At 43.2% G+C, this 25,093-nt stretch overlaps 1 protein-coding gene across 1 annotated transcript in view; it reads left to right on the forward strand.

The window, feature by feature from the left end:
- Positions 1-25,093, forward strand: part of LOC147728485 (uncharacterized) — a 310,726-nt gene that overhangs the window by 100,048 nt on the left and 185,585 nt on the right. Inside the window, exons 4-5 of the mRNA XM_086962261.1 lie at positions 20,346-20,412; positions 20,512-20,603. Coding sequence (XP_086818387.1) covers positions 20,346-20,412; positions 20,512-20,603 — 159 coding nt within the window. The remainder of the gene's footprint in view (positions 1-20,345; positions 20,413-20,511; positions 20,604-25,093) is intronic.

Genomic DNA, 25,093 nt, shown 5'->3' on the forward strand with positions numbered 1-25,093 from the left:
TCTCATGCAAGACCCCATTCAAAGTCCCAACTAGGTCCTTGAACAAGATGACTTACAAATCCTCCTCCCGCACAGCCAACACTTGCTTGCTGGATCTAGGATCCAATATACAATGTAAAGCATATTGCTGTACCCATCCCAAAATTGCAGGACACATACATCTTCCCTTCTGCCCTTCTTCCTTTAAACCCCAAATTAGACTGCACAAATTCTACTATATGTATATATTCACCCCCATATCCTTTGGGTTGCATGACACTTGGTTGTAACGCTTCACCAGGCCATATTGCATAAAAAGCACTTTTTGGGATGATGGTATATGTTTACCCTGTATCCACTATCAATTCAAGCGGTCTATCATTTACCAGAAACTAAGCTCTAGGTCTGTTTATTCTCACAACCTCCTTGCTTTTGATACAAAAGCACCCTTTCCGGTATGCCTTCTCCCTCCTCTATGCAGGCCATCCGACCTAGAGACATATCTTTGTATACTCTTGCCATGTGCCCTTTCTTCTCACCTCTGCGAATATCCATGTCACATGGAAAAGACCCCTTGTCAGCAGCGTGCAGCATACTTCCACACCTTTAACATCCCATATAACCTGACTTATTGCTTGACTTCTCCTTTCCCTTTTCCACCCCATATTTCTCTTTACTATTCATGTCCTTTGTTGACTTCGTAAGTTCTTCTCTTTTACTCACTATGTTGTCTCCCTTCAAATGTCAGGTTTCAATCTGTTGCATTTCCCTCATGCATGACTCTGGCTCCTCTACAATTTTAACAATGCCAATAGCTTCTTGCAGAGTTGGATTTCTTGCAGCCAAAATCTCTTCTATATCTTTTTATTCTTGCATTGCACAATTAACTGATCTCTGATCATATGATCAATCATATTATCAAAATCACATTTCAAGGCTAACTCCCTCAAACTTATTAAAAATTGATCGATAGACTCAGGATTTTTTTGTGGTTGAGTGTACAACTTATGCCTTTGCATGACTATGTTCACTTGTTTTCCAAAGTAAATCTCTAATCTTTTATTAGCTTCAAGATAACGATTCTCCATTTCCTAATTGTCAGCTCCTGTAGCTGTGGGTAAATGTGATAACATGTTGAACCTCTTTTCCTAAAGCATTAGGCAAAAGTTCTCTTTGCCTTGATGGTCAGAAATTGAAATCATCTATGGCTTCCAAATAATTTTCAGAATTACTAATCCATTCTTCAATAGGTGGTGAATCTGCCTGTGGAAGAAACATTGGAGAAGCAGCTGCAGCGTATGCCGAATAGACATCCAATTGCTGTCTTGTCTGCTCTATTCTGTTATGTTTTTTCTACTTTCTGCTTGACTTGCTTGGTTTCAAAAACATCAGCCAGTCCTAAAGCAATGTAGAAGTCAAAGCAATCCTGTTTCAGTATTTACTAACCCTATAGTCCCTTTTCAGTGTTTTTTCTGTGTGCGAGGTAGATGGACAATGAATACGCAGATTACTTGCAATTTTAGGGAGCAAATGGCAGAGCCCAAATGGAAGAAGAACCACTGAAGAGCAGTAAGCTCACCTTCTCCTATGATCTTAATTGTATTGCGTCACTCACTTCAAGTTGTCCCTGGAATGATGAGTTTGTTGAATGCCGCTTTGGCCCTCTTGTTTACAATGCAGTGGACTAGCACGCACGGACAGACACACTCTACCCATGCTACTGTTACATGTTGCCGGCACAAGCTGGTCTCTTTGTCTCTCAATGCAACTCGCACTGGCAATTCTGTACCACAGGGTGGCTCATGCATCCTCACTCTCTCCCACTCACATCACCGGCTTGTGCACTGATCTCGTTCTCGCTTAACACCGGCTGGTACTGCAAGGCAGCTTGTTTACCTTTGCTTTCTCTGACGCTTAACACTTGCTTGCTCTGGCAAGACCCACACTTGAAAATCACAATGTAGAGAAATAATTAATCTCTAAAGAAATCGAAGTCCCTATGGAGATTATTCAGTACTCACAGCATGTACGGGCTGTTGTGGTGTTGATCCCAATCTGTAATTCAGATATCTGCAGTCCACAGGTTGAAATTCATATTTCTCCATGGATACACCTTCTCAGTAGCTGGCCGTCATCGAGAACAGGTGCTTGTCACCAAATTGAAGTAAATCCAGAGACTGCATTCTGGTTGCGATCAAGTTTATTTCCAACCAGCTACACAGATGAAGCTCCCGCACCTGCTCGCTATCAACTGTCACCCCAGTTACTCAGTTGACCGCTGGATTCCAATCCTGAGATTCTCAAGATCTTAGCACCATGCCAACAATGGCCAAGCAGGCTGACAAGTCACAACATAACAATATATACACCTTGCCTACTGATGGTCGCCAGTAGGTATTGTTAGGACCTAGTTACCATAGACAAAGAGTTTTTTTGGTTACGAATAACTTTGGTCTAGAAAGAGCCCTTTTTGTAATTTGGTATAAATCCTTTCACTAGTTTTGGAGTTATTAAACAAAAAAGAAATATAGATATCTAGGGACGCGGATCCATCACAGATCCACCGCAGAGGATCTGCGGATCCATGCACCAATAGCAATGCCATGATTGGCTCGCTACAACCTGACAGAAAATGTGGCCACCATTTTATACATCAGGATACGGACCCAGGGCCTCAAAATTGAAGTGAAAGGCAAAAGAAGGGGTAAGAGTAGAGGTGCCCTGATCCATAGGTGCAATATAGGTTTCTGTGTGGAACCCCTGACGGGCCCAAACCTTTTTTTCCACTTGCGAGAATGCCCCGTGTGAATCCACGATGGATCTGCAGAACTAGGACCCAATGAAAAACCCCATACAGCCCCTCTCTCACCCACTCACAGACCCACACAGTCACTCACACATCCACCAACAGACCCACACAGCCACTCAGACACCAACTCACACACCCTCAAAACCACCAATGAAAAAACCCATACAGCCGTTCACTCACCCACTGAGACACCCATACAACCACTCACACACCCAGTCAGAGCCCCTCAAAACCACTCACACACCCGCTCATAAGCCCATACAGTCACTCACATACCCAGTCAGAGAACCAGAAAACCAGAAAGAAACCACTTACTCACCCATTCTCACACCCATACAGCCGCTCACACACCCACTTACAGATCCAGAGAACCACTCACACATCCACTCACAGACACACACAGGCACTCACACACTCACATAAATACTTAGACAGCAATTCATACATCTACTCACAAAACCACACACCCAATTACACACCCAACACACACCCATCACATACTCACAAACACACTTACACAACCACCCACTCATACACCCATACAGCCACTAACACACCCACTCCAAGACCAAGACACCACTCACACACCCACTCAGACACCCATACAGTCAAGGTTACAGGGAAGTTATAGTTAGGAAATAGCATTGGAAAACCGTAAAAATGTACTGAAAAAAACAAAGGTTGCAGGAAGGTATAGTTAGGAAATAGAATTTTAAAAAACCATTTAATTTTACTGTAAAAAACACAAAGGTTATGAGGACATTATAGTTTGGTTCTGATTTTACACACACAAAATCATAGAAATTCAGCAGTTATAGTTATCTCAACTAACTATAGCTCATACCCTAAGTTCACTATAATTCACGTCCTCGGCATGCACTGCTAATTACCCCAAATATTATATAATTCATGACATCTATGACATCATTGAAAATATCACTGCATCAATTGCAGTAAAATTATTGATAAGAAAACTGCACGGCGGGGTGCAAGTTATAGTTACCTTAGGGCATGAGTTATAATTACTTTTTGATAACTATAACTGCTGAATTTCTATGGTTTTGTTTGTCTAAAATCTGAATCTAACTATATCATTCTTGTAAGCTTTGTTTTTTTCAATATGTATAAATATATATATATATATATATATATATATATATATGTATATATATATATATATATATATATATATTCCATACCAAAGAAGAAATCGCTGCACACTTCTTGATATTTCATGCAGTTACTTTATTTTTCAAACGTGAGACAACTCCCTACGCGTTTCGAACCGTAGTTCCTGTTCACTGTAGTTTTAGTGATTTGTCCCTCTACTATTTCTATGTTTCTGCCTGTGTACACACCCTATTATTGACTAGGGCATGCTGGGACTTGTAGTTTTATCAAATTTAGCCTAATGATTTACATTACACATTGTGGGTTTTTACATGACAGCGAGGAGACATTTTAGTTACTGCATATAAAAGCGTTCCCTCAATTTACAGGGATAATTGCGCTTTTTGACGCTCGTGAAACTCACGTGCGTGTGTAATCAAGACTCAATGTACCTGAGAATTGATTATAATGCGTAACTGTTCTAACCCGCAACCTGTGTTTCATTGTAGTCATTGGCTATGTGTACCCAATTTTTCAACAATATAAATCAGTTTCTAGAGACAGCTATTTACAAGTACATTTCTAGTTCTTTTAGAGATACAGTTTATATAACAGATGTCCAAATGTTTAGCAAGATTGTCAATTTCTTAATTCTTTTAGATGAACATAAAGTTCTTCGTCGCCATTGAGGCCAGCTGGCTGCTTCGTTCTGAACCTCATGATTAGTTTCGATTCCAATCGTCTCAATTTTTGTATACGATTTCCCCCTCTTTCGTGCTGTTGGATGCTAGCAAGTCCAAAATATTTTACATCCAGCCAAGTTTTAGTTTCATGATTAGTCATGTGTTTGGCAATGGCATAAGAATGGTCGCCATTCTGGATTGCACGAATATGTTGAAGTATTCTAGTTTTTAGGGAACATGTCGTACTTCCAATATAAGATTTTCCGCAAAAACATTGAAGCATGTAGACGACGAATGATGACTCACAGGTTATACTTGTTCTGATTACAAAGTTTTTCCCTTCAGGGTCCTTTAAGTTCTTAATATTTCGTCCAATCTTGCACGCCTTGCAGATTGCGCATTTGCTAAATCCACGTTTTCTCATTTCCAACCAGGATTCTGGTTTCTTCATTTCGAAGTGACTTTGGGTTAGTTGGTCTGCGAGATTTGGCGCTCTTTTATACGAGATCAAAGGATGGTCTCCTATGGACATCCCTATGTCCGGATCTTTGCGCAGTACATGCCACAATTTCATCATGGCTTTTTGTATTTTGTAGCTTTCTTTGCTAAAAGTCATTATCATACGTGGTTGTTCTTCTTTTTTGTTTGTGTTTTGTGAAGATTCTTCTGTGGATTGATTTGTAGAACCTATTTTATTTATAAGCGTATCCGCTCTTGTTTTCATTCTGGCTTTTGTTTCACATATGTTAAGGTCTGTTGTTTTATATCCTCTCTGTTTGTAGCGTTCTTTCGTTTCTTTGAATTTCTTCTCAATCTCAGTATCCTCCGAGCAGTTTCTTTTCATCCGTAGGAGCTCGCCATACGGAATGCTCTTTTTTTTTAAAAAAAAAAAATTTGAAAACCTTTATTGTGCATCAAATCAGAACAAATACGGGCCTACAACCTTCCGGCCGGCCACAAACAGTTAAGCATCAATGCAACTTTACGGCGACACAGTAATTTCACTCGTTATAGGCAAGCATTAAAGGGGTTACACTGTAATTACCATATTACCATGTCTCAGAATCGGTGAAGGTTAATTTTAAAAGTTTTCATCGCAACAATTAAGATCAGGTCGTATTACTCCGTACTTATACAAGCAAGAAAAAGAAACTAGGTCCATGTAGGTGGGACTCGACAATAGACACCCATACCAATCAGTGCAGCTCGCAACATGCAAGTTCCAGCCAGAGGATGACCACAAATTATGCACACCCCTAGAGTGGACGCAACATCCCAACTAACACCGCACCACCACCCATCCCCCAGTCTGCCTAACACGGGCCTAGAAAAGAAGAAGTATATAATAACAAAAGGCACCATAGAAAAAAACACGAACTGAAATGTACCCCCCCACCCTACACACATGCAGAGGCTACGGCCTACCCCCCCCCCCCCCTAGCAGAGTGTTTAGTCTCCCCAAAAACCCGAAATGTAGTAAGAGAAGAGAAATTGAGAAGAAGAAAGAAAAGGGAAAAGGAAAAGGAAAAAGGAATACAATCCACATAAGACCGGAGGAGGGCCAATGAAATATATCCAACTCAATTAACATACAGTTCCCTGACCGCCCTTACCCCGACCCCAAGACCAGTACAATACCAATATTCAAATCCCCGGCAGTCCATCAGCAACCCAGCAGTGGAAGAGAGATAGTCCTGAGTCAGGAGGGTGCATCCTCAACCCTGTCCCCTACGGTGCGGTGTAGCGGTACAATCCAGCTGTACGATAGACCTCTTGGAAGGTGGGAACAAACAAAGGGACCACAGCTGAGCAAGGGAACGAACACTAAAGTCCACCCCGAACGTAGTAGTGTGGTCCGCAATCGTGGCAGTAGATCCATAGCACGGCAGCAGTTCACCAGAGGCAGCTAGTCCACACGGCAATGATCGCTTCGGGGTGGGAAACGGAGGTCCGCCATTAGTCCCCGGGGAAGCCCTCAGGCGTTGCGTCTCGCGGCGCCTCCCAAGCCAGTCCATCTCTCCAGAGAGTTTGCGTTCCATCGGGGGTGCCCCCACCAGTACCCCAGCAATGACTGGGTCTCGCGACCGCAGCGGTTCAATGGCGACGGTGGTGAGGGAGCCAAGGATTGCAGCTGTAGGGTGTGGCGTAGCGTCCCGCATGCAGACAGACTGGGGGGCATCAAACAGAGGAGCACCCATCCGAGCCCCCAATTCACAGGCAACAGTACGCATGGCGGACCTGAGGTCGTCTAGGGCGCACAGAATGTCACCAAGGTGCAAGGGCGCCTCAAAGGGCAGGGACGCAACCCCCTCCAAAACACGAGTATGGCAAAAGAGAGGAAGACCCACTGGTCGTTCATCCACACTCTCGGCGAGTCTTCTTGCATCCTGCCGGGTCGAGGCACGATGGGAGCAATTTGAGGGCACAGGGGCAGCATCTTCCATCCCGGCACAGTTGTGGAATGGCTCGGGCCGACGCCCGCGTCCCACCGACAGCCCTGTGCTTGCAACTACACGAGCCGAGAGCAGGCAGAAAGATGGCGCTCACAGCGGCATCAGAGGAAACAATGTTGCGGAGGGGCCGTCCCTGGACCGAGGAGCAGATACCTTGTAGCTCCGGTAGCGGCGGTGCCCGGGATCAGAAGTAGCAGAGCCAGGTGCAGAAATGCAGGCGCTGCCGACGGAGCGCTGCAGCCGGCTCCTTCCGACCCGTAATGGCCGCCGTCTCTATATACGGGGCCGGCCGTCTCCTCAAGACAAAGACTCGGGCTGTGCTGGTCGGCGTCCGGAGGGGTGAAGGCGTCCCGGGACTTCTGCTGCCGGGTTCCAGGAAAGGAACACATCGGCGTGACCGGGTTTGCCTCCCGGTTCCGCTGTCGTAGCGCAGTGATCTAATAGGAGGCAGGATAGCGCGGAAACCGGGAGGATAACAACAGGGTCAGCGGAGCCGAGGAGTCAGGCGGCCATCGCGGTTGCGAGCTAGGCTCCTCCCCGGAATGCTCTTTTTTAACTTCTGGGGGTGAAAACTCAAGCCATGGAGAAGGCGGTTAGTTGCAGTTTCTTTCCTGTGGACAGTGGTTTGAATTTTTTCATCGGCTATATATACCTTTGTGTCCAGGAATACTATCTCCTTGGCACTGATGGTGTATGTAAATTTCAACCCCACTTGATTGTCATTAAGGATATTGAAAAATGTTTGGAATTCTGCTTCAGTGCCTCTCCACAGGAGGAAAAGATCGTCGATGAAACGCAGCCAAAGAGCCACTTTGGCCATGTGATGATCGTTTTCTTCTCTCCAAGCCACGCTTCTCTCCCACCATCCCATGGTGAGGTTAGCGTAGCTTGGAGAGAAGGAAACTCCCATCGCTGTACCACAGCATTGTTCATAAATAATTTTATTGAAAAGGAATACGTTATTGTGCAGGCACATTGAGATCATTTCCATGATCATTTTTGAATGTTCTCTACGGGTAATGGGTTGTTGGTCAAGGAAGTAGTTAATCGCTTTCAATCCAATGTCATGATTTATTGATGTATATAGCGATATCACATCGATAGTCACTAACAAGTAATCTGTTTGCCATTCCGTCTCCATCAGGATTCGTAAGAAATCGCCCGTATCTTTTATATAAGAACTTAAGGTGGGTACAATTGGAGCTATGAAATGGTCCACGCAACTTGAAACATTTTCATAAAGGCTGCCACAACTTGAAATTATCGGGCGTCCAGGAGGTTTGTTAAGAGTCTTATGCACTTTTGGTAGAAAGTAAATGGTCGGAGTGATCGGATTCTCGACCATTAAAAATGTTCTTTCTACATCAGTTATCAAACCTTGTCGGCACCAAGCATTCAATTTCATTTCAAGTTCATGTTTCATTTTCTCTGTTGGATTTCTTGTTAGTACTGTGTAGTTACTTGTATTGTTCAATTGTCTCATAGCTTCTTCCATGTAGAGTTCTTTATCCATTACAACAATGTTTCTGCCCTTGTCTGCGGGTTAGATTTTCAATTTGAATGTTGTTTCTGAGGCTCTGTATCGCCTTGCGTTCACCTTTGGTTAGATTCTCTTTTCTTTTCTTGTAGTAATTCTTGGGCATTTCTTCAATTTCATTCATCACAAGTTCATAAAAAATGTCAATTTTATTGCCAGGGTGGAGGATCGGACAGAATTTCGATTTTGGTTTGAATTCTGTATGTTGGCGCTCATCTGATATGATGCCCATTTCATCCAATACCTGGGTGTCTGGTGTTTGTGTTTCCCCGATTTCATTGGCCAGTTCATAGGCCACTCGAATTTGCGGAATTTCTGATGTCCGATATGTAGGGAGTTGTCTCACGTTTGAAAAATAAAGCAACTGCATGAAATATCAAGAAGTGTGCAGCGATTTCTTCTTTGGTATGGAATAAATTGAGACACTTTCCTGGTCTCATCGCTGGCACCAACTGGATCGAGCTCCCGCTGCGACAGGACATCTGTGTGTATATATATATATATATATATATATATATATATATATATATATATATATATATATATATATATATAAGTCCACAAGTTACCTTGAGAGAAGCCACACACGCAGGAGAAAGCACACCGCATCACAGGCGGCATTGGCGGCAGCAGATGAAACGCACTTTCAGTCGGCCATACGCGTTTCGGGCTGAGACGCCCTTGTTCACTGGCACAATATGGAAGCAGAGTGGGTTGTAAGAACATATTTTATTGAAAATACGAAGTCCCGCCCCAGTGGGCGTGCCTGATGGCATGCTGGTTACAGTAGTCCAAGATTACTGCCATCCAAAGACTTGTCTGTTCTTTAACCAAGTGGCCCCCTGACTCTGTTGCCAAACAATACAATTTCCTGATTAGGTGAAGGCGCAACAAGCGCCGCTCAGCAATGTCATTATCTCCGTGAGCGAGGCCTCCTGCGTCCTGATGCGCGCCGGTATCTACCAGCACTCTGGATCCGCTTGCAGCGTCGGGGCTTCTCGCGACCAGGCTAGCCGCTTTAAACAAAAGTCCACAAGTTACCTTGAGAGAAGCCACACACGCAGGAGAAAGCACACCGCATCACAGGCGGCATTGGCGGCAGCAGATGAAACGCACTTTCAGTCGGCCATACGCGTTTCGGGCTGAGACGCCCTTGTTCACTGGCACAATATGGAAGCAGAGTGGGTTGTAAGAACATATTTTATTGAAAATACGAAGTCCCGCCCCAGTGGGCGTGCCCGATGGCATGCTGGTTACAGTAGTCCAAGATTACTGCCATCCAAAGACTTGTCTGTTCTTTAACCAAGTGGCCCCCTGACTCTGTTACCAAACAATACAATTTCCTGATTAGGTGAAGGCGCAACAAGCGCCGCTCAGCAATGTCATTATCTCCGTGAGCGAGGCCTCCTGCGTCCTGATGCGCGCCGGTATCTACCAGCACTCTGGATCCGCTTGCAGCGTCGGGGCTTCTCGCGACCAGGCTAGCCGCTTTAAACAAAAGTCCACAAGTTACCTTGAGAGAAGCCACACACGCAGGAGAAAGCACACCGCATCACAGGCGGCATTGGCGGCAGCAGATGAAACGCACTTTCAGTCGGCCATACGCGTTTCGGGCTGAGACGCCCTTGTTCACTGGCACAATATGGAAGCAGAGTGGGTTGTAAGAACATATTTTATTGAAAATACGAAGTCCCGCCCCAGTGGGCGTGCCCGATGGCATGCTGGTTACAGTAGTCCAAGATTACTGCCATCCAAAGACTTGTCTGTTCTTTAACCAAGTGGCCCCCTGACTCTGTTGCCAAACAATACAATTTCCTGATTAGGTGAAGGCGCAACAAGCGCCGCTCAGCAATGTCATTATCTCCGTGAGCGAGGCCTCCTGCGTCCTGATGCGCGCCGGTATCTACCAGCACTCTGGATCCGCTTGCAGCGTCGGGGCTTCTCGCGACCAGGCTAGCCGCTTTAAACAAAAGTCCACAAGTTACCTTGAGAGAAGCCACACACGCAGGAGAAAGCACACCGCATCACAGGCGGCATTGGCGGCAGCAGATGAAACGCACTTTCAGTCGGCCATACGCCAGTGATGTCATCAGTGATGTCACTGACCATGTCATGAATGATGTAATATGTGACATCATTAGCAGTGGATTGCGGGTCCGCGATATATAGTTAGTGCAACTAACTATATATGGAATTTCAATGGTTTTGTGCAAATAAAATAAGGTTTTTTAAATGCTAATCCCTAACTATATATGGTCTATAACCTATGGTTTTTTCAGTGAATTTTCAAGGTTTTGTAAATGCAAATTCCTAACTATATATGGTCTATAACCTATGGTTTTTTCTGTGAATATATATATATCATACGCCCTTCAAGACTACTTCCAACCCAATTACAGGCAATTACACCTGCAAGACTGAATATGCTGTATATGTCCTGACGTGCACCTGTGGGCTACGCTACGTGGGTAGCACGAAACTACAGGTGCACGTCAGGATTTTGCAGCATATTAGGGCCATCTTACACAGCGACGCAACATACCCTGTTGCCAGACATTTTAAGAAAGTGCATGCCAACAACATCAACTGCCTTTCTTATTATGTAATTGACGCTGTAAACAAAAAAAGAAGAGGGGGCAACAGAGAACGCCAACTCCGGCAATTAGAGACCAAGTATATCTTGGACTTAGATTGCAAATGGCCCAATGGGTTGAACACGACGGAAGACATGCGGAGTTTTCTGTAATAACAAGCTAGTTACAGCATGGTCTTATCACGTTGGTTCATGTATCTCAGTCTTGCAAATATATGAATTGGTCCTTGTAAATAGAACATATGTATATAGTTTGTATATATATTTTTCCCTCATTTAGAATTTCTCTTTTTTATATAAACAATGAAATCTAATTAATTGTTTTTATTAATCAAATGGTTCTAGGGATTTTTTATGAATACCGACATTTTCCATGAATTCATTAACATGTATTCTTGTGGTCAATGGTATATTAGACCCTGCAATCAATATTTGATTATTTTGAGAAATTTGCACCATTTTTTCTTGCACTAGCACTTTACTATTTTGTAAGGGATGCACTTATAAGCACTTTTTGGAACCCTCTCCAAAGTTATAGACTATTCGTGTGTACAAACTTAACAAACTGTTTTAGAGTTTGATTACAACGTATAACAGTTTGGCTTTTTTACAGGGTATCTTGATAAAACGGATTTAACCGGTTATTTATTTTTCCCTGAATTACTGCTTGTAAATACGGCAACAGAAAAGGTGGTTTTTGCCTTTTTGTAGAAGATATTTTATTCAATAAGAACTACAATTATATTTATTTTTTATAAAGTTCTGTGACATATTTTACTAATTGAAAACCCAGACATAGATTATTTGTCTAAATGTGGTTAATATGTCAATAGTGATATTTCGTTCCGTTATATTAGCAGTAACATTGACACAAAAGAAGAAAGCTATATATACATAGTATTTTTTCTATGTTAATACACATGTGGTCTGTGATGCAAACAGTAGGAGGGGCGCTTTTTGCACTTTAAATAGATATTTTGGTGTATGCAATTTTGTGACACGTGATCAAGGGCTTACGGGCTTGAAACGCGTTGTGTTTGGGTCACTGAAATAAAATACTGCCCACTCGAAAAACTCCAGAGGTCTGTGTCTCTTTCCTCGCCTGATTGCCGCTGGGAGAACTCAGGAAGTGGTTTGAGAGTTTCCAGATATATATATATATATATATATCCCAAACAAAACCGTTTCTGCTGCAACGCTGTGACCCGTAGGAAAGTGGCGTACTCTCCGGTGAAGCACGCCGGTAAGCATTAATTCCAAAACAATTACGATATCTGTACGCTCTCAGGAACCACACAACAATCCAAAAGTGCTATTTCTTCGGTTTATTCACACAACGCGTTTCGGCGACTTGCCTTGATCAAAATAAGTTAGAACATTCAAGTTGTTATTGTGCTCTAATTTGACGTGTCGAGCAACAGGATAGGCTGGGTCAGAGTTAACCGTTGCTCTCAAGTGCTGTAATATGCAGGCGTGTACCTGGAGTTTTGTACTACCAACATATTAGAGGCCACATACACATGAAAGGACATACACTGCATGATCTGTTTTGCATGTGTAATGACCACCTATCATGAACACCTCATCTGAAAACGCGTTTTTGTAAGAGTTAGCATTGGCCCCAAATCTACACGCACTGCAGGTACTACACTTAAAAAAAACTTTTTGGGAGAAAGCCAATTGTCTTTGTTAAAGAGCTCTCCGATAAGTAAAATCAGGTTTAGATGGTAAAACTTCCTTAAGAACTCCATCTGTCAACACAATAGGCCATTGTGAATTTATAATCTTCCTTATTGTGTAAGACTGCTTACTAAAAGTAGAAATAAATCTACATTGGCAATCGGAGGTCTCATCCTGCCCATCTGAAATTTCAGATCTAAACTGTGTCTCTGTCTGATCTGTTAGTTTGGGAACCACACTTAGCAATGTCGATCTTTCTTTTTCATTCGCTTTTTTCATTGCTTGATCTAACTTATGTGCCTTATATCTCCGGGCCAAGAGTCTAAGTCTTGCAATTTCCTGCAATTCCCTTAGTGCCCTTTCTGAACTGCAGGCCCTCCTTATTCTCAAAAATTCACCATAAGGGAGACTGGCTATTGTATGATGCGGGTGAAAACTGTTGGCGTGTAATAAAGTATTACCTGCCGTGGGTTTGTGGTACAGGCTTGTTTCTAGCACTCCTTCATGCACAGTAACCTGAATATCCAAGAAGTTAGTGGCGCTAATTCCAATTTGGGAAGTAAAGGTGAGGTTGAGCTCATTCACATTTATGAGCTCCACAAATGTACCCGCTTCCTCTTTACTCCCCTTCTACACGATGAACACATCATCTATATACCGCCACATGTGCAATACATGCAAATCATAAAGTGCTTTGTGCTTAATCTTGAGGACATGCTCCTCCCACCAGCCAACATGTAAACATGCATAGCTGGGGGAGAAGCATGTCCCCATTGCCACGCCTTGTTTCTGTCTGTACACTTTGCTATCAAACATAAATACGTTATTCAATAAACATCTCTGAATCATCTCCAAGAGCATTTTGTTATGTTGGTACATACCAACTTCCCGTTGTTTAAGAAAATGAGCCACTGCTCATGCAATAAGTCTCGCATTAGGAAAGTTTGAGCGATTGGTATTGTAAATGACACTTTTATTATTTATGTGTTGGTTTTGAAAATAGCAAAATTAGAGGGCGATCCAGACCAGACACAATTATCATGTGAATCGGGTCTGATTTGAATGCCGTTTTCTCATTACAAAACTGGGTGACTCGCCCAAGATCACACGCCCTGCGCCACTGTTTCCTTGGGAACGCTTCTAAATAGACTAGGCCATGCATCAAACACTACTGGTTAACAGGTCGCACCACGGTTGCGTCTGAATGCGCGACTAACGTAATGCAGGAAGCTTTAAATTCTATCATTCATCGTACAGAGCATAGAAAAATGGAAGATGGACGGGAGTCTGGGTGGCGCTTTCATATCAAGCTGGGTTTGGGTCTATCCTAAAATCGCCGAGAAGACACGCTGTTTTCTAGCAGAAATACGGTGTGCTGCTGCAAAAAAAGTAACGTGCCACCCAATTACATCACGATTGAGACCTCTAGCATATGTCATGTGTCTTCTACATCAAACAATGCTTTTAATTAGGAAACATTCAGAAAACTACCACAAAAACTACGGCCACACAAAATAAACGATTTGAAGGAAGAGTATGTACAACAAGCATCTAGGTTTCTGCAGCTTAGGGGGCGGAGCGGGGAGAGCGGCGATGAGGGAGAGACGTGAAGCAGCAGGGGCCTTTGAAGTGAAGCTAAGCTTCACTTCAAAGGTGTGGGAGGTGTGAGGAGTTGTAAAAAAAATGCGGCTGAGGCAGAGCGCACGCTGGGGGAAGCTTGTGGGGCGGAGCGGCAAGAGCTGCTGGGGAACAGATGGCGATTTGATGATATGCACGCGCATTGACCTAAAAGCGCACGGGCACAGCACCAAATCGCCAGTTGGGTAAAGTCTAATTAAGTCCCTATAGTCTCGCTCTGCTCAATGCGCATGCGCATTGAGAGGCTGTAACACTTTTTACACCTTCAATACAATGACATTCATAATTCACAAACATTTAAAAAAAAGACATACAAATAAATGACAAAACATCTAAATCAAACAAAGCCACGATATAAAAAGTGGAATGCCTCCAACTGCTTAGTTTAGAGGGCACCAGTCCGTATGTGATATATACATAAACAAGCGGACAACGAATAGTTCAAACAGGGCCTGCTTGTTTACTATGCTGAAGAGTATTAGTACAGAGGGTCGAATTATCAGGGGGAATACATCCTATAAGTCATTCCCTGTAATGGCCGTTATTATTCTTGCTTCAGCACAGGGTCAAAGCATTTTAAACCCAAAGCTACTTGAGGGTTCTCATCAGGACGTGGACTGGAAGTGGCCTTCACTGTGAAACGTAAAATACAAACAAAGGGGAATAGGTGTCAGTGACTCTGAACCTTAAATTTCGAGAATTCTCCAGACTAGACAGCTAGTTGTACCTGTAATTTAGTGTTCCTTCCAACATTTTGATGTTCTATTCATAGGAAAGCATGGAAACTCTGTGAATAGATGAACACATATTGGGGAATAATCAGTACACATGATATTGACGGCTGTATACCTCACTGGTGAACCTTGAATGTATAAATTCCTACCTCACACAGTAAAAGGCACAAATTTGTATTCCCAAATTTCTCAACAGTGGTCAATGCGCTCAAATAAAGTGATTTCACATGAAGCTCTGATGAAACATGAAGTTTTACGTTAGTTCATTAAAACTAGATGTTAAGGTTTTACTATATTGCATGAAATTAAAAAAAAAACTGCTCTGGGACTGAGCCTACCTGGATGTTAATCCGTTTCAATCATGAGATACACTGGCTCCCCCAGCGGGAACCCTTCTCTATTTTATTTTAGCTGCAGCTATGTTTTTGCATGATTATAATTATGGTTTTCCTTTCCGATTGGACCTGGTATTTAATACCAGTTCTATTTACATGCAATACTTTTCAAGATGAATTTGATATATAATCGTGATTGAAGGAATTATATAATGCACGCCACAATAACTTTTATAAGTCTATTGTGACATAACCGGCATAAAATGGTGATTCAGGAAGTACTTACTAACGGGACAAAGGCTGTTTCCGGCTGAAACTCGTTGTTGTTTTCTGGCCAATAAACGATCCGTCTGGAATTGGTGTGCCACCTCAATCGTCAAAGTGTGGAGCGATTTATGGTTATTTTGTGGTTAAATGCAGCCACGGCTGGCACCAACACATAAAGGCAGGCGTACAGCGAATTTGGGCAGACTTTGTGAAACATATGGGTGTGTGTGTATATATATATATATATATATATATATATATATATATATATATATATATATATATATATATATATATATATATATATATATATATATATATATATATATATATATATATATATAATAAGGGAATATGGAGGATGTAGAATTAAAATTGTACACAATGGAAAATGATTGTAAATATGGCATACAATCATGGCTCTGACAGGAAACTTTCAAATGGATATGATATGGATCAAGTACTTTACAGAAATATCCATTGAAGGGAGCATGAAAAGAACATATGATCACAAAAAATTGAAATTAAAATTAATAATGAACTCTAATGACTGATCAAATCCTGTTCGAGGACTCGGCCATTTTTTGCAAAAACGATTTTTGCACAAAACTTTTTTGCACAATATTTCCGCTTTCTCTCCCCCTTTTAAAAAATGTACAGTTTTTATACACATTTTATTCCTCCTCCCCTTGATGTCCTTAGATCTCTTTGTGAATTGAATTGGCACTTTGCACTTTATCGATGTAGTCATATGCATAAGGAAAAAAGTACTTTACAATGTATAGTAAAAATGCAAACAAAGTTAAAGTTATGTAGAGAATGACGATCAATTGTGGCCTAAACTATGAATGAAGTTGGTAGTCTAGTTGTTTTAATCATGGAAACAAATAATGGTTTGAGCACTGAGCACTTTAAAAAAACGTGCTAGACAGCCAGAACTCTATGGTCCAGTTGAAGACTGATTGCAGTCGAAACGTGTAGGCCGTCCATTTTGCACTATTTGCACATGGTGTACTTAAAATAAATAAAATTTAAACTAACCTACTGTTGTGGTGCCGTGACTTCCGTCGACAAACACGAGGACGTGAAGATTCGAGGTAAATTATATATATATATATATATATATATATATATATATATATATATATATATATATATATATATATATATATATATATATATATATATATATATATATATATATATTCATATATATGTTCATATATAAAATAGTAAACTCATGTCAATTTAAACAATAAACATTAACGTATCTGCAAAGTAAAGGCCTGCGATGTAAAATATTGGAAACTTACCTATGATGTAGAGACTCCCAATGTAATGATCATGATGTAATACATCCAGATGTAACTCCTGCGATGTAACAGTAGCACACCTCTAGGCCATTGTGTAGTGGGAGATACTTAATACACAAAGACAAGTTCATTCTTTTCTGCAACGGCTTATATATCTCAGGGAGGTCGTACTTACTTTCTTACTGATTGCTTGTTACACTGATGGGCAAGTAGGGAAGCAACAAAGGACCTCCATTTCTGTCTGTCTTGGGCAAGTTTCTGTACACTGCCCCAGCTGTGGTTCTGGGTCTTCATTTTTGTTTCCATAGTTCGCCTGCAGGTAGGTGTTCTTTGGCCTGCTTCTTTTCCATATGCCTTCTGGGGTCTAGTGGAGAGGCCTTATTTTTTTCTGATAGCGTGTCCTATACATCGCCATCTTTTTTCTCAGTGTCCATGCTCTCTTGCTTGAATCTTGTGAGCAGTTCCTAGTTGATGATTGTTTATGGCCAGAAACTGTGCAAGATTCTTCTCAGATTACTGGTGTGGAAGGCTGACAATTTGGTGATGTCGCTTTTTGTCATCCGCCAGCATTCTGATCCATACAAAAGTGTGGACAGAATGCTGCTCTGCTAAAGCCTCAGTGTTGGTACTGTACTGGGATGACCTCCACACATTGTTTAGCATCCTGAAGCCATTCCTGGCCTTGTTTAATCTGCTTTCCCATCCACCATGTTTGATAGTAGAACCTACACTGGTGAACTCTTCAGTCTTGGCTAGGTCCTCTCCATCTACCTTGATTGGATAAGGGTTTGGGATGTAGCGTGGCATGAGTTCTGATTTCTTTGTGTTGACCTTCAGGCTCACTTGCTGTGCACAGATGATGAGGTGAAAAGTCTTTTCCTACATTGCTGGTGTGTGTGTGTGATAGAGCAATATTAGGTCCTGTGGGTTGTGTCGCCAACTCGATGAGAAGTTTACAGAGCTGATGTCATGCATGCCTTTCTCACACCGGTCTTCTCACACCGGTCTTGACTTCGGAGCTTTAATCTCTATCTCCCACCTTGCAGGTAAAATTTTCATAGGCGCTCTTGATGAGAGCTATCTGCTGCATTATACCAGTCTCTTAGTATACTCCAGAAGCTGTAGCGGTGGATACTGTCAGAGGCTTTCTCAAAATCAATTAAGTTTATGTGTTGTCTCTTTCACTCTGTGCACTGCTCTATGATGTTTTGTAAAGATCCAATAAACACATCCTGTGCCCTTGCAGAATCCAGCCATTTCCTTGACTGTTTGTCCTCTGCATCAGAAATGTGCGGTATAATGATTTTTGACAGGATTTTACTCTGTATTGACAGATGGGTGAATCCACGCAAGTAGTTACAGTTGGTTAATGCTCCCATCTTTGGAATTTAGACAATGATGCCTTGGTTACAGTCATCTGGTACTTTCTTTTCCTCCCAAATCAGTGCAAACAGTGGACGGAGGGTCTTGGATAATCTTTGAGGGTCTGTTTTGAACATTTCTGATTTTCAGGTTGTTTTGGCTAGAAGCTTTTCTATTCTTGAGAGATCAGATGGCAGAGATGATTTCTTCTTTCTGTGGTTGGGCATTATTCACATCCAAGTATGCCTCTGTTTCTTGAGTGTCTGCTTTGCTTGTTGATACTGGTCTGCTGAAGACTTCTTTGAAGTGCTGGGCCTACCGGGCATCCTGCTCTTTCTCTGTTGTGAGTAGTCTGCCATGGTTGCCCAAGAGGTGTTGTATATTATACGAGATTTACTACTGACTATCCTCGTGATCTTGAAGAGTTTCCTCCATTCTCCTCTACTGGCTTCCTCCTCTGCTTGGATGGCAAGAGTATCCATTTGTGTCTGTTTGTCTGCTCTTGTCATTCTTTTGACTGCTCTGTTCGCTTCTATGTACTACTACTGTTGCTTGTACTTCTGCAGATTCTCAGATATGCCCTTCATTAATTTCTTTTTTGCTGCCGTCCTGTCTTTAATAGCTTTCAATGTATCTTGGTGTGTCAATTCTTTTTTTGGCTTGGTTTCCAGACAGGTTTGACTACTTTGCACATATATTGAATAGATCTGTTCCCATTTCTTGTTAACTGTGTCTGCAGCTGGCTCAGACTGATCTATTGTATCTGCCAGGAGTTGGAACCTGTTTTAGATGTGTAGATGTGTAAGACAAATGGCCTCTCAGTCTTGGGGTCCTATAATTTTGCCACATGGATGTGTTGTCGTCCTGATGTTTTGTGTTTGTTTTTCTAAGCTTCATCTTCACTAGATCATGATCACTGCTGTTGTCTACTCTCCCCCTCACTCTGACATCTTGCAGTGAGCATCTCCAGGTGCTGCTTATCATCAGGTCATCAGTCTGGTGTCTGTGCCTGTCATAGAGTAAGCACCAAGTTAATTTGTGGAAATGTCCTTGACTGTTGCCTCTTTGTAATTTGTAGGAGCATAGCACTGATTAATGGTGGTGTTGATGTGTCTGCCTTTTAACCAGGCTATCATGTGTCTGATGTTGACTGGCTTCCACTTAATTAGCACATTTCTCTGTCTCTGGCACAGGTTGATAGCTACTCCTTTGTGATGTTAGACATTGTCCCTTCCCAAGTACACTACAGTCGCTCCTATGGTGATTTTCATTCTGCCAGATCCAACCCATATACTTTTGCTGACTCCCCCCAGGATGTTACTTGAGCCAGCTCTCCTGTGTCATACATACTCTGTAAGTCCTAGAATATGATTCTAGTCTTTCACTTGGCACTCAAATGAGGGAGGTTGTTAAAAGACACAAAGTCTGACAACCTGACTCTCCAAACTCACCTCCAATAACGTTACAACAAAAAGATGAACCAGACAGGAGAGTATTTAAGGTTTTTCTAGTTTTTGAATGCTTTTCGTGTAGTGATTGTTTCAGAGGTGTAGTACCAAGCCAATACGTTCATTAGGACTGATACGTAAAATATTGGCAGCGCTCTGGGTACACATAGTTCTTCTCTTAAAACATTTGTGACTAGCAGGGTGAGGGCACTGTTTGTACCAGAAAAATAATATGCCATGGTATTTATTATAAGATTTGGGACCGTTACCTGAAAGCCTTTTTCACTTGTATGCAATGTGTTAGATGACTAATGCTTCATACAATGCATTCAGTGAAAGCTAATTGCCTCAGATGAGAATTGTTAAATCTTTACTTTTTGCCCTTTTTGTTAATTTTATTGCAGCATATATTCAGTGATTCAAACACACGCACAGCTGCTCAAGCTTGGATGAAAATTGCCAGTGAAAGGGGTGAATATATATTCTTAATAAGCCTAGCCTTTTCTTCCAGAACTGCATTATTTTTTGTATATTGCACATTAACTTGCATGTTTTCTGTTGGTACTACAGATTGCAAAGCTATTGAGCAAATGATAAACTCTACAGCTGAAGAGGAACAAAAGAAGAAGACAGATATGGGACGCAAGAGCTACATTCATCAGGTAGAGTTTGAATACATGACTTTTAGCACTGACATGGTGTATAAGACTGCGGCATGTGGTTCTCTCAGTTTCAATCACTATGGGCATTGTGACAGATAAAGAAACATGTACCTCTAGAAACTCCCCTAATGACCATAAGTGAGAAAGAACATGAAGAAGTATAGACAGGTAACCATCAATATCAGGGTTGTTTTCCACTGCAGATCCCAAGTGAAATGAGGTAGACAATAAGAGTGAAGCTTGAGGTGACTATGATGTCACTTGGAATCATGAGTATGAAAACTCATTGTTGTTACCAGCTACCCATCTACAAGTCTGCTTTAAGTATTCCCCTCAAATTCTCTTCCCCGGTTTTGCTGGTCTCCTTCAAATCAATCAATCAGGTTTCTTATAAAGTGCGACTACTCACATGTAAGGGTCTCAAGGCACTAAGTGGGGGGGAGTGGATCAGCTGTCCATTAGAAGAGCCAGGTCTTGAGGTCCTTCCTGAATTGCGGCAGTGATGGTGATTGCCTGAGGTGCAGAGGCAGGGAGTTCCAGGTCTTCGCAGTGAGGTAGGAGAAGGATCTTCCTCCAGTCGTGGTCTTGTGGATCCGTGTGAAAGTGGCCGGGACCAGTGGATGGAGCAAAGTTGTCTAGTGGGAGTATCGAAGTAAAGGCGGTGGTTAAGGTATGCAGTCCCAGCATTGTGGAGGGCTTTGTAGGCATGCTTGAGGAGCTTGAATGTAATTCTTTTGTTGATAGGTTGCCAGTGACGGTCTCGCAGGTGGCCGGTGATGTGCCTGCGGCATGGGATGTTCTGATTAAGTCTGGTGGAGGCATTCTGGATGTTTTGCAGTTTCTTCTGGAGTTACTGAGTGGTGCTGACGTAGAGTGGGTTGCTGTATTTGAGTCTGCTGCTGACGAGCGCATGGGTGACTGTTTTCCTGGACTTGGTGGGCATCCACTTGAAGATGTTACAAAGCAGGTGGAGCGTGTGGAAGCAGGAGGATGAAACAGCATTGATTTGGCAGTTCGTTGACAGTGAGGAGTCCAGGGTGATGCCAAGGTTTCATGTGTGTTCCGCGGGCGGGGGGGGGGGGGGGGTTCATAGCGATGCTGGCCACCAGGAGTCATCCCAGGTGGAGGGGTGGAGCCCGGGATGAGGACTTCAGTCTTGTTTGAGTTAAGCTTGAGGCAGCTGCCCTTCATCCAGGTGGCGACTGCCTTCATCCCATTGTGAAAGCTGCTCTTGGCAGCTGTGGGTTCGTCTATGAGGGAGAGAATCAGTTGGATGTCGTCGGCATAAGAGACGATGTTTATTCTGTAGCTTCTGACGATGGCTTCCAGCGGGGCCATGTACATATTGAAGAGGGTGGGACTCAAGGAGGGTCACTGAGGCACTCTGCAGCTGTTCTCTGTGTGTTCTGAGTTGAATTGTGGAAGTCTGACTCTCTGTGTTTGGCCTGTGATAAAGGAGCGGAGCTATTCTAGGGCTTTTTCATGGATGCCAGCATCGTGGAGTCTTGCACAGAGGGTGGGTGGGAAATGGTGTCAAAGGCAGCTGAGAGGTCCAGGAGGATGAAGGCAGCAGTTTCGCTAAAGTGGAGGAGGGTGCGGATGTCATCTGTAGTGGCAAGGAGAGTGGTCTCAGTGCTGCAGTTGCTTCTGAAGCCTGATTGGGAGAGGTCCAGGATGTGGTTTGTTTCAATGATCTCAGAGAGTAGGGCGTTGATGGCTTTCTCGATGACTTTGGCTGGTAATGGGAGCAGAGAGATGGGTCTGTAGTTTATGAGGTCCATCGGGTCAGCAGAGGTTTCTTCAGCAGAGGATTAATCTCTGTGTGCTTCCAATCTTCCAGGTGTGGTATATCCCTCTTGTGTCCTCGTGCTGCACTCAGCACAAGGGCACACTTCTTATGTTATAACCTGTGATTCTCATTCCAATGGCTCCGTTCGGTTCTAGTGCTCTGGCCAACGAAAGTCAGTTGCCCGGAGTCCTGGAGTCGAGCGGCAGCACATTCCTGTGGGTGTTTGATAACTTTCAATAAAGAAGACTTCAAACTATACTTTCGTCCTACGGAGTCTATTCTCAACATTTGGCGACGAGCGGGTCCCGAACCTCTTCAACACACCCACCAGGAAGATATTCGGCCACTTGGTAGTAGAGGATGGTGGAATAAGAGAGCTTTAGTTCACTTGACCAATTCTCAAGCACGCTCTTTGTTAAACTTGACTAGGGAACAATTTGATCAGTGTGACTGGTCTTTTTGGTTAGATGCTCCTATCTCTAGCAATTCTTCCTCTTTGTGTTCTTTTTCTGATCAAACAGATCCACTGTCAGGTTCTTCTCCTCCCTCCATTGTTTCTGAAGTTGGTGGGGAGGTTCTTCATCAATCTTCTGGTTCATCTGTTCGATGTAGGAAGTTACCTGTCAGATTTAATGATTATGTTTTAGGTTGAAATGCACTTGTTATTCTTTTTGTTGCTTTGTTTTGTTCTTTTGTTTTAATTTTTGAAATGTTGTGAAGAGGGAGAAGTTGTGGTATATCCCTCTTGTGTCCTCGTGCTGCACTCAGCACGAGGGCACACTTCTTATGTTATAACCTGTGATTCTCATTCCAATGGCTCCGTTCGGTTCTAGTGCTCTGGCCAACGAAAGTCAGTTGCCCGGAGTCCTGGAGTCGAGCGGCAGCACATTCCTGTGGGTGTTTGATAACTTTCAATAAAGAAGACTTCAAACTATACTTTCGTCCTACGGAGTCTATTCTCAACATTTGGCGACGAGCGGGTCCCGAACCTCTTCAACACACCCACCAGGAAGATATTCGGCCACTTGGTAGTAGAGGATGGTGGAATAAGAGAGCTTTAGTTCACTTGACCAATTCTCAAGCACGCTCTTTGTTAAACTTGACTAGGGAACAATTTGATCAGTGTGACTGGTCTTTTTGGTTAGATGCTCCTATCTCTAGCAATTCTTCCTCTTTGTGTTCTTTTTCTGATCAAACAGATCCACTGTCAGGTTCTTCTCCTCCCTCCATTGTTTCTGAAGTTGGTGGGGAGGTTCTTCATCAATCTTCTGGTTCATCTGTTCGATGTAGGAAGTTACCTGTCAGATTTAATGATTATGTTTTAGGTTGAAATGCACTTGTTATTCTTTTTGTTGCTTTGTTTTGTTCTTTTGTTTTAATTTTTGAAATGTTGTGAAGAGGGAGAAGTTGTGGTATATCCCTCTTGTGTCCTCGTGCTGCACTCAGCACGAGGGCACACTTCTTATGTTATAACCTGTGATTCTCATTCCAATGGCTCCGTTCGGTTCTAGTGCTCTGGCCAACGAAAGTCAGTTGCCCGGAGTCCTGGAGTCGAGCGGCAGCACATTCCTGTGGGTGTTTGATAACTTTCAATAAAGAAGACTTCAAACTATACTTTCGTCCTACGGAGTCTATTCTCAACACCAGGAAGGTGCAGACTTGATGGAGCAGTTGAAGGTGTGGCAGAGTTCGGGTGCAATGGAGGTACCAGCTCTTTAGAACATATGGTGAGGTCAGGGATCTGAGGGGGCCAAGGGAGGATGCTCTTCATGATCCTGAGGGTGTCGTCAGAGGTGAGGGTGGTCCAGTTGGGCAAGTCTGCTGGGGTCTCGAGCAATTGGGTGCAGTGGTAGCGGGTGTGATGGGTCTTGGGTTGAGAAGCTGTTGTAGATCTTGCGGTGGAAGAAAGTGGTGAGGTTGTTGTAGAGGTCTTGAGAGGGGGAATGTCTTCTGTTTCTGTGCTTGGTTTGGTGAATTCTTTGACCACAGCTGCTGTGTGTGTTGGCGTTGATGTGTTCCTGGATGACTGCTTTCTTTGTTGTTCTGATGATGTGGTGGTGTGCGGTGATGGCTGCGTGGTCTGCCATGATCTTGCTGCTCCTCCATTTTTTCTCGAGCCATCTGCAGTTGCGCCTGGACTCTTGAAGGGTGGGGAATAACCATCTGGCTTTCTTGGAGGGCTGCTTTCCTGAGGGTTTCCTGAGTGGAGCCATTGTGTTGGCTTAGTCGGAGACCCAGTTGTGGCGTTTGCGTGCTGAGGTGTTGGCATCCATGGATGTCAATGGTGGGGTTTTTCTGAGGGAAGTGGTGAGCTGGTCTTCGGCGACCATGTTCCAGCTTCTGCGAGGTTCGCGGTCGGTGTTGTGGCCTACGGTGGGTTTGGTGAAGGAGAAGTGGGCGCAGTGGCGGTTGGTCCAATGAGGCTCAGAGGTGTGGCTGACGAAATGTTTTTGCTTGCGAAGTAGATGAGGTGGAGCGTGTGTCCTGCTGAGTGGGTTGGTGTTGTGACCAGTTGTTTGAGTCTGATAGTGGCAAGGATTTCCAGTAGGGATGAGTGGTTGTGGTCGTCGAGGTTCTCCAGGTGGAAGTTGATCAGTTATGCAGGTTTAGCAAAGCTAAAGGGGAGCCATGCACTTAATGACCTCAACTCCTTCAGGTCTACTACCCCATGCTTACTTTAAAAATATACCTGATCTTGTGC

This window comes from Lissotriton vulgaris, chromosome 3_1 (genome assembly GCF_964263255.1).
Source record: "Lissotriton vulgaris chromosome 3_1, aLisVul1.2, whole genome shotgun sequence".
In the NCBI taxonomy this organism is placed as follows: Eukaryota; Metazoa; Chordata; class Amphibia; order Caudata; family Salamandridae; genus Lissotriton; species Lissotriton vulgaris.